General features: G+C 33.7%; 1 protein-coding gene across 1 annotated transcript; it reads right to left on the bottom strand.

Moving 5' to 3' along the window:
- Window positions 1-469: 469 nt before the first annotated feature.
- On the bottom strand, window positions 470-10,353 carry LOC115989677 (protein HIGH CHLOROPHYLL FLUORESCENCE PHENOTYPE 173, chloroplastic). The gene is made up of 17 exons (XM_031113488.1): window positions 10,177-10,353; window positions 8,670-8,924; window positions 8,411-8,572; window positions 7,756-7,806; window positions 6,907-7,041; window positions 6,703-6,726; window positions 6,459-6,570; window positions 5,790-5,915; window positions 5,600-5,649; window positions 4,538-4,696; window positions 4,360-4,455; window positions 4,160-4,275; window positions 3,902-4,025; window positions 2,946-3,059; window positions 2,683-2,763; window positions 988-1,168; window positions 470-749 (listed from the first exon to the last, which is right to left on the bottom strand). The coding sequence occupies exons 1-16, from the start codon at window positions 10,237-10,239 to the stop codon at window positions 1,022-1,024; spliced, it is 1,815 nt and encodes a 604-aa protein (XP_030969348.1). The 5' UTR covers window positions 10,240-10,353; the 3' UTR covers window positions 470-749; window positions 988-1,021.
- Window positions 10,354-11,190: the final 837 nt, after the last annotated feature.

Raw genomic sequence — 11,190 nt, 5'->3', positions numbered from 1 at the left:
TATGTTCATTTTATATTATTAATAATAACTGGGAAAGAAATTCAAGAAAATTTATTTATTGCAAACAGTGCTCCCAATTTATTTATGACATTGTAAAAACCAATGTCGATTTCCAATCACAAAGCCATGATTTATTAGCACAAACTGAAACTACTGAGGCGACATTTAATAGTCAACACTCACTGTCCATTTTAAGTATACAGAAACCCAGCATTCCTAACACGTTATATGTGGTCTAACCATTGAACAAAGACCATTTTATCATAGAATAATCTCCTGGTTAATCCAATGAATGGAGTAAAACTGTGTCCTATAGAAATATTTTAAAATTTTGATTAATTCTCAATTTATTGGAAAACGAGTTGCTAAAGGGAAAGTGGAATGAGTGGCAAAAACTCTGATTAAAAAAGCACAGAAGGAACAAGAAAGTTGTAAGGCAGCTTGAAACGCCTAGAAAGGAACATAAACATGTAAACAGTCTTGATATTGCTATTAAAAGAATAAATGAAAAACATGTTCGCTTTCATTTAATTGTCTTCTTAATTAGCATAAGTATTCATACACACAAGAATGTACAATTATGAAGTAAACCCTTCCAATGTGAGTTGGTATTTTCAACTATCTCATATAAATTATCTATACTGAGACATTGTTTGAACGCAGAGCTGAATTATGTTATATTTCCTTTCTTCCATGCTCGTATGTTTCTTTTGAAGCTTCTGCTCTGTGCTTTCAAGGGATGAATACACCTGCATCGATCACCAGGAGTATAAGCGAAGCAGTCAAAGAATTCCCCAGTCTGCTTCATTGAGTTGATCAATAACAGTAGCAAGAACAAAGAATTTATGTGCATAATTTAACAGTTTTATCAATATGCCTTTGGGAAATGTTGAACTGTGTGGAATAGGTAACAAATATAAGTGTATAGTCTCAGCCTTAAATCTGCTTTACATGAAATAATTATATGACCACCTCCACATTACTTACATGGCTATTTTCAAAATTGGATAAGCTTATGGCATCAGACTGGAACAGGACTTTGTTCTAGAATTTCTTTCCCTGTAATTCCATCCTTCAGAGTTTTAAAGTATATGTCGTAGTCCTTCTCTGGAGGTGGGTTTTCAGGGTCCACTGTAAAAGGCTCACTAAATGGAATCACACTTTTAACCTGCAGAAGACATAAAAGAAAGTGATGATGTCCAAAACTCCAATAAATGAAACTTGAGCACTTTATGTTCACAAGTGAAACTTAATTAAGCTCAAGAGTAAATAAGTATCACAAAAGCATTCTCCCACTTTCATGCTTCCAGCTCATCCAAACATTTATAGTCAAGAAGTTCCATGTTAAATCATACAAGTTAGACCGGACAGCACTTGTACTTTTTACTGGTACTGACAAAGCTAAAGTAATCATGTAATTGAAAAAGGATTTACAGCTTTTCTTATTGAGAGAAGGAACTGCATTTCATTTTTAAACTTTTTCGGTCCTGTTTCCTCAATTTCAAAATAGTATTGTAATTCTTCTTCCCCAAAAAATTTCAAATGACTAAACTCTAAGCCATAGAGGAAGATTATTATAGGATGGATAACAAGAACTTTTGGGCCTGAACTACGATTTTGCAAAAACTTTGGCACCATGTTATGTGGAATTATATAGGATGAATAACCAGAAACTTAGAGCCTGAAGTCTAACCATGTAAAAAGTTTTACAATGTGTTCTGTGATATCACTGTTGGAATCGGCAATTACAATTATTAATGTTGCTTAAAGTAGTAATAAAATAGACAGAGCAGTTCACCCCTATCTTTGAAGTGGCGTAAGAACAAGCAAGCACAATAATTTTATATATTGCGTACCCTGAAAGTTATATTTATTTTCTATGATATTCAGACAAAATGTTACCACTACAACCATCCATGGTTCTTTCCAGAAAAACTAAAAACTAGTTTTTACTCCAAACAAACAACAAAACTTTAGTCCCAAATTTTTTGAGGTCGGCTATTGATCTTTTGATTAATCAAGGTCAGCCACAATTACTTTTATTTACTTTTATTTTCTATTCTATCTGAAGTCATACTCTTTATTACTTACATGTTATTTTTGGTCTTTTTATACCCCTATTTTGTTCCCTCAACTCAAATCAATTTCTTACCATTGCATTGATCACTCTCCTTTGAACATGACCAAACAATCTCAAGCGAATCTCTCTCATCTTTTCATCAATAGGAGCCACCCTATCTTTAAACAGATTTCTTTATTATGAATCCTATTTTTCTGTGTATTTCCACTTATCCATCTCAACACTCTTGTTTTAGCTACACTCATTTTATAATATGTTATTTCTTAACAACCCAACATTCAACAACATAGAGCATAGCTGATCTTATAGCAGTTATATAAAATTTTCCCTTTAATTAATTGGGGAAAAAAGGGGGAAAATGAGAAATGAAAGAAGTTCAAAGTAAGTCACAAACTCAGTTTACATTATTACAAGGTGATTTTGTGTGGTACAGTAAACTACAACCATTTGAAGTAAAACTTGCACTTCTATCAATATGCTACATGCAAATACTACAATCACTTATTGTCCCATACGACACAAACCAAGTATATTAATAAAAAGAGAATTGAAGCGCATAAACGACAATTATATGACAACAATAAGGGGAGCAAGAGTATTACCTCAAATGTCTTGTCACAAGCATATGTGCTTTCCAAAGCAGCAACACATATACGAGCAATCTCTTCTCTTGATATCTTACCCTGTATGTATAGTATAGCCAAAAATCATCACATAAAGTAATTTTAGCCTTGAAGGCTTAACCAAGAACCCAAGAAACTCAATTCAAGAGCAAGGTAATGCTAACAGAACCCACCAGTGGGGTATTTGAACATTACCATTAAATAGTACAAATTGAGAGATGATTAAAGAAAAAATGTTGTACCGTTATATTGTCTCCCTGCTCGAAAATGAGATCTGCTCCGGCAGGCTCCTCAGTTAATGCACATGGCCTAACGATTGCATATGGTATTCCGCTTTCTCGTAATAAATCCTCCCCCTGTTGCAGAATTGGCCAGTGTCAGACTATGAAGACCAGACTTGTAGATGGATAGGCTTGAGGTAATAGCATAAGACATGATCAATAACAAGCCAATTTGAAATTGAAAATCTTCTCTTTTCCTCTTTACTCATAACTCATTTATTTTTGTAACTAACCAATTGTAGTAGAAGTCAGAATGAGCATGATTTGAGTTCCTAACAACTTTCTATCTATCTAAATTGTGTTTCTTTTCCATTTTAATCGTATTGGTCAATATTTGTCCCAAGTTTTGAGTTGGTTATTATAATTGTAGGTTAGATGTAATTTTCTTTTTATTTACTGTAGATATTCTCTAGTCAATATGTCATATTTATATTGGTTTGCATAATATCCACTCTAACAAGGAATTCTACAATAACAATAATCACAACAAAGCACTAGTCCCAAAATTTTGTGGTTGGCTATGGATCCTTACTAGACTAATCAAGATTAGCCCATGTATTCTTCTCCACCATTATATCCTCTCCAAAATCATGCTCTGTCACCTTAATTAATATGTACTTTTTTACTACTTCTACTAAAATTATTTTAGGTCTGTCTTCCACTAATTTTTATGATTACATGTTATTGGGTAAAACTGTAAAAGGATCAACTCATAAAGCATTGTGTAAAACCATAAAAGTCTCAACTCTTAAATCCATGTATAGTAACTTCTTGTATTCCAAATAAATAGTCCAAATTTAAGATTTTTCTTGCAATTTTTTAGCAGCAGAATAGCTTTCTCTGAAAATGCATTAACACAGTTGGCTGCAACACAAATAATTCTGTAACTAAAAAGATTGCAGATATTAATTTTAAACCTTTAACTTGAATGTGAGAATAAAACCCAATTCCTTGTTCAAGCGAACAGCAGGTGGTTGTTTGTTCAGATCAAGTCCAGGCCTGTCAGGACGGGTAACTCCGGCTGAGCCCACATGTACAAACCTACAAAGTACACAACAAAAAGAGAGAATCTAAAGAAGAAAGTCCACCTAGCAGACAAATTACATTGAAGCATTCATATAATAATAATAATAATAATAATAATAATAAAATCAAAAGGGAAAGAATTGTTAAACCTCGGACGTATAGGATCCTTTATGTATGTCCGGATGCTTGATAGTGGAAGCTCAAATGCACCTTCCACAAAAGTAGGATTCAATTTCCCATCATATTCAAACTTGCTGAACATAAGCTGCAGTGATTTGGATACCTCATCAAGAACCAAGGTAGAGAACAATGAAGCAGAAAATAGCCAATAGTGTTAATGGAAGCATGCCTGCAATGATAGAACATTTGTCGGGTCGAAGGGTGGGGCATCTGATACTGTTCGTGCTCGAAATATAGGCCTCAAAGAAGAAAATGGCAAGCGTATCTGGATAGGAAAAGAGCACCATAGCTTGAAAATTTTGATTAATTGACACAGCCATTTGATTAAGGGGTTTAATGTCACTCACTGACTGCCATTGGCCTGCTACAGTGTCAAAGCTGGCTGTATAACCGACAGTGTCCCAATCACTGCTAGTGCGAATGATAAGTTTATACTTGCGACCATCACCTTTAAGGCGAAGCTCCAAACCATCATATGCAGAAAGATCCTCTGGAACTGAAAAATTCTGAAAGAAAAACATGAAAAAGTGGACTCATAAGTTAAAGTAACTCATCCCAAAAGACCTAGAACACACACCAAGAAAGGAGAGGAGAATAAGAAGAATTGAAAAATATCAATTAGTATAAAATGCAGGAAAGTCAGGCACAGCCACACTTTTGAGAAAAAACTTATTGCCCCAAAAAAGTAACTTTTAATAATGAGATTAAAAACCAATGAAAAATGGAGCAGCTTAATATTTTTGTTCCGACTTGTAACAGAGGAAAAAAAAAAAAAAAGGAGAGAGAGAGAGAGAGGACGAAAAATTGTTGCCACAGGTAGCAAGAAAATACCAGAGAGCTCCTCCTTTGACAGAGAGGACAGCTCACTAATAACATGTTTTGGAAAAGAAAGATTATAGTTAAACTCATTCCTTGTTTAGCAAGAGGTGCACTTTCATCAATAATAACATGGCCCTCACATATTGATACGCAAAGTAGAGATGTGGCAATTAACTGATATTATCTTATAGTACTGTATTTTACTAACTATGCCAGATGGATAACTGAAACTATATTATCTAAGCAGTCCAAAGAAATGTCAAAAGTTCATGTCAGCAATGGATAGATAGGTTGTCACACAACAAATTGATTGAAGACTTTTTTTAAGACCCTTTTAATGAAATGATTTCATTCCATTTCTTAAAGAACTTGGGGCATAAAAACTCCAAATAAAAACTAGAAGGAAATTTCACTGTCTTATCATCAGGACAAATGCTACAAACGCTTCATATAGTAGCATGATTTAGGCTCATTAAGATTCTATATAAGATCATTTGTCAGCATATGTAGAGTGAAATAGTCCAGAACAAGGATCAGAAAAGCATATATCACACAGAAGTAAGAAGTCAATAAAAATCATTGAATTTTACCTTTGTTCTGATACTAGTAAAGCCACCATTGTTTGCAGTGGAAACAACACCTGGAGGAGGTGCACCAAATAATAAATAAATAAATCAAAGAATTTGGATGTAGAAAGCTAATCATCATAGTTCTTATGGGATTGCATGCAAGAAACTAAATAATGGGAAGATAAAGGTGGAGCGGTCTGACAGGAAAAACCTTTGAAAACCCCAGTTGGGCCACCAATTTCACTGCCTCTTCGGTCAATTTGAAATGTGCTTTCACTAACTCCTCCCATAACAACGTCATCTAAAGCACCCCAAGCAAGCTCTCTAGAATTATTATCTGCAAAAATAGGAGTAAGAGGAAAGAAGAGAAGAAACAATCAGTCACGGATCATATTCATGTTTCAAACAGAATGAGAAATGCTATTTAGGATTTTGGCTAAATTGCAAGGCACCAATGCCATATATTAATTTAAGGTCAGCCAACCCATGGTGAACATATTTTTCCCCTAAAGTAGCAGAGTATCAAAATTCTTGGCTGAATTGTTAACAACTAATGCCAAATCCAGCAATCTGCTGAAAATGACTTGTAGAATAAAAAATAAACACAATAAATTTGTAAATTCTATACACAAAAGAGATGTTATAAATGGCTTTTCAACATTCATGTTTTATGGCATCTATAATTTATGAACATTTGTTCTCATTTTGCTTCTTGCTTGAATGCTATGCATTGCCCCCACCACTCACCCCTTTTTTCCATTCCAAAATGTTTTTTTTTGAAGCTTTTGTTTTATTTTGCTCTAATCTGTATGCTAAAAGACTTGCTCAAATGCGGCAGCATGGTTCCATATATATAATTTTCATCTAGAAAATAGTGTACCTTCAAATCCAAATAGTAGTTTTCCATTTCGAAGTCCAACACTTCCTTTTACAGCATTGATTAAATTCTTCATCCCAATGTATTCCACCTTTTCAGGTGAATCACCTTTTATCTGTTCTCATCAATCAAATAAGGCACCACAGTTATCAAAAACCACAGATTTGCTAAATGGAAAAAGTGAAGCTTTGATTTGAAATTTCAATTTGAGGGGGAAAAAAAGAGAGAATAGGCATCAGTTCGCCACCTCCGGTTCAAAGAACTTGATCCCCTGTACCACAACATTTTTTTATTGTGTTAGAGATGGAAAATATGGTAGCAAGCATACAGATTATATTTAAGAAGCCAAACAAACTGATGGAAAGTGGGCTGACATTCTAATTGCAAAATATACTGCATCTATACATGAAACTATGACTTTTCACCATCTTAACAATTTTCAAAAACATACTTGGCTATATTTTGCCCTATCAGGAGTGTCCCCTTCCTTTGGCCCAACAATGACAGAAACAGCATTAATAACTTTCCTCACTCCTTTGAAATATTCAGGGACCAAAGTGCTCTCCTTAGTGATGTCTCCAACAATCTGAGATATTGCAGAGAAAGGCACAGTTGGAAGCATGCAAGGTAAGGAATGAAAACAGAATCAACTTTTCCGATTTATACACAATCATATACTAGAAATATCTTGGTGTGCCATAAGTTCTGCATGAATGAATCTGATTATCTTCTTCCACCACAAAATGGTGGTGACTATATCATATACCAGGTACTTCAAATAAATAATTGAAGTCTCAGACAAAATCCACAGACTCAAAATCAGTTTGATAACTCAATATAGCTATTATACCTATGAAGCATCTGGCTTCTTCATAGTGTACTGATTGACTACTATAAAATAGGAAATTCTGCCAAGAACAGTTGAAAGTATCATTGAGTCAAATTTATCAAAAGGTACAATGGTACCAGACACGAATTCAGAAGTTTCTGACGATTAATAACTTAAAATACACAAAATAAAGTGGAATGACATTAATAACCTTACTAAGAAGTCAGTTCCCACCATAGATGCACAGAAAACTTATATTCTTCAGAGAAACCAGTATGTGAGGTCCTGATTGTCAATAAATGACAGCCAGACAACTAAACTTCAGATCATATGATGGAATGCATGGAACACACCCAAACAAAACAACTTAAAGCCATTTTTTGATGACAGCATAAATGTAATCAGTAAGGAATAAAAAGTTAATGCAACAATTTCCATTGAGGTATGAATTTAAATGGGTCGCTTGCTCACCAAGTCAATATCTGGGCCCAACATCTTTCTTGCCTTCTCTTCATTTCTGACCTGAAATTTTGTCATATGTCAACCAGGGACGGAACCAGGATTCATACCTGGGGGGCCAAAGCTTAAAACCAAAAAAAATAATTATGAAAATAAAAACTAACATCTATTTCATATTCAACAAAATACTACATACAAAATTGGTATTTCTTAAACATTTCATATTATAAAACACATCAACAAAGTATAACATACAAAATAAGTGTTTCTTATTTTGTGCGTGATTTTTGTTTAGTCCATATTTATTTTTTATTTTGTTTTTGTAGTTAAAGGGGCATGAATTTTATTTATTTATTTATTTTCTTGTAGGTCAATATCTAAATATTTGAGAGAAGGAGAGACAAATATATATATTAGGGCAAATCTTAATTTTTTTATACTATTTTTTTTTTCCGCAGGGGGGGGGGGGGGCAATGGCCCCCCTTTACCCTAGTGTAGGTCCATCACTGATGTCAACAAAAATATATGGGGTATAAGAAAATAGGCAGCTATTGTAAACCAAAAATATATTAAAGAGCAACCTGTAATTTACTTTTCTTGAATATTACAACCGGCTTGCAGAACCTAAGCATGCATTAAAATAAATCAGGAAGGTAAGAAGAAATACCAATACTCGGACTGGCAATCCCTTCTTCCGTAAGATGTCGACCACTCTTCTACCCACACCACCAGTAGCTCCAGCTACCAGGACAATACCAGAGTTATCCATGTTGTTTACTGGTTTACTAGGTGATGGACTGGATAATTTCTCAATCAGAGATTCAAAGAACTTCACAATTCCCAAATATTGAATTATTGTTAGTAAAGGGCATAATAAGCTTCCAGTGTCAGATGTGAATAACATTCGCTTATAAACCATGTCTGACCTTAGCAGGAGATGGGGGTCCATTGAAAAAATATATAGTTCTAAAAAATCTGCCAAAGTCCCAACTCTGCTTTCCAGCTTCTGCAGAGATTGGTCCTCTTTTAGTCCTTGAAGAGAGAGAAGCTAAACTTTGTCGGTAAACAAAAGACTGTGGTCTGTCATCAAGTTGAAGAAACGGTTTAGGAAATGGAGAGGACAGCAACTGATGATTCAAAGATCTGTTCGAAATTTTTCTACCAAAATGTGATGCAGAGCCCTGCAGTGTCAATTGATTGAGCCATGCAAATTAAAATAATCATGAATTTGAGGATGATGACATGCTAAAAGTTCACCAACTATACATGTAGTAAACTTTTAGTTTAGTGATTAAAAAATGTTGAATCTTTTCCATGGATTCTGAGGAACTTGGCCAAAAAAATGCAGAATCTATATGTTTTTCACTCTCAAGAACTGCCATAGTAGTATTTTTCCTTCAATTCATCTGTCATTTTCCAAGTACTCCATAACATGGTTAATCTTGGGATTAAAAATTAGAAATAGATGAATGCCCAAAGTAACTACAAATCACAGACATAATTAGGCAAAATTGAAATAATATTTAGGAAACACTAGTCTTGTTTTGTTTTTTTTACAACAGCATAAAATGCATTATAAAAAAAAAGGTAAACGGGAAATATATCTTCCAATGAATATGAAAAACTTCACTAATAATTTGGGAATTATTACTGATATTCATCTTATAGGTCACAAATTAATAGATTCCTTAAATTAGTTGGGTAGCATCAAGTTGGATATTGAAATGAACACAATTATTTCCTATCACATTTCCTTGAAATGTGAAGACTACATTAGCAATAATATCATTGTCAGCCTCAGTGCTCCAGGAAAATTAGCTGAACATTGCATCAAAATCAACTCGACATAACCGTGTGAAAAAATTTACTCACTGAAAGACTAGAAACTAACACATGAAAAGAATGACAACATTCTCATTGTTAAATATGTCTATAAACTACCTAGCTCAATAATCCCAGATGGTCAAACATACCCAATTCATTTCACCCATCATCCTTCCATAGTGTAAACATTGCATGATGATCACATTTACATCAAACACTATATCATACCAAACATTTATTAACTTTGCAGGCTCATATAATACAATTTACACATAGAGACCCTTCAAATTCTAAAACCCACCATTTAATTCACTTTTTCTAACTAACTCTGACAGAATCCGATTAGCCAAAAATGGAAAAAGCTATGTTGTTAACACACAACCCTTTTTTTTTTTCTTTTTTTTTTTAAATAATTACGTTTTCATATACTTTTTTGCTCTAGTTTTTTCTTTATTGGTATATAAAAAACTCAGTAAACAAGTAATTCATACAACAAAGACTCTAACTTTGATATTTGTACTGATATTAACTAGATATTTAAACACTACACTAGAATAAGAAAAAAAAAAAATTTTGTTGGGTTTTTAGATAATGGGTGTGTGGGATTACCTGAAGGTTAGGAATAGAGGAAGAAAGAGGAGACGGTGATATCTGCATAGACAAACAATCCATGTTGTATTTTCAACACAGACACAGAGCGAGAGACACAGAGTGAGCGGTGTTGTTTGGAAACTGATCTATGCTGTTGTTGATATTTGAAGTGAAGTGGTAATATAGACCACACACAATAATAGTAACAGTCGCTTTTGATTCTAGTTCTGGAATCGGAGGCTGAAAGCGTTAAAACGTGTCATTTTCTTCTTTATTTAGTCATCAATTTTGCACTAATGTGATATTCACTATATTTAAATAATATATATATTTTTCACTGTGATCAAGAAAAAAAAAAAAAAAGTGGATCTAAAGGACCAAAGTGGACCAAATTGGATCGAAAGGACCGAAATGTACTGAAATTGAGCAAATTGACTAATATAGACAAAAGTGGACCGAAATGTTATATTGATGTGGCTCAACAGGAGCTTTAACAACAATAAATTTTAGCTTTTAGATATTGTCGGTGGTAGTTTTTGCGTGTAGCCAGGTGTCTTTGAAGTTGTGACTTTGCTAGGCTCGGATTTGTTTTGGAAAGTTCAACTTGGAACTCGACATTGGACCTCATAGACTAATGACTTATGGTGTATTTTAAGCCTATAAAATAGATAAAACCCAAAGTCTTAAAATCATGATAATGGTTGATATAAATAAATAAATAATATGCTTAGTATAATAGCTTTGATTAGATAATGAGTTGATACGTTATTATTATGTATATTAAGTGATGTCCAATATTAGAAAATAATTAATTAGGTGTCAAATGTCTAACAATGGGATGAGTCCAATAGTCCATGTCTAGTTGCAGTTCATGGTTCATGTTCAACATGATAAGGTATGTCCGACAATGGTTCATGTCCAAATAATATATGTCCAATGGTAGTTTATGTCCAAAAAATATGTGTCCAAGGATGGTTCATGTCCAAATAATATGTGTGCAATGGTGGTAGATTGATTTATTAATATGTATGT

This window comes from Quercus lobata, chromosome 5, assembly GCF_001633185.2.
Source record: "Quercus lobata isolate SW786 chromosome 5, ValleyOak3.0 Primary Assembly, whole genome shotgun sequence".
Classification (NCBI taxonomy): domain Eukaryota; kingdom Viridiplantae; phylum Streptophyta; class Magnoliopsida; order Fagales; family Fagaceae; genus Quercus; species Quercus lobata.
Note: the sequence above shows the minus strand (reverse complement) of the source record. Positions and strands in the feature narration are given on the sequence as shown.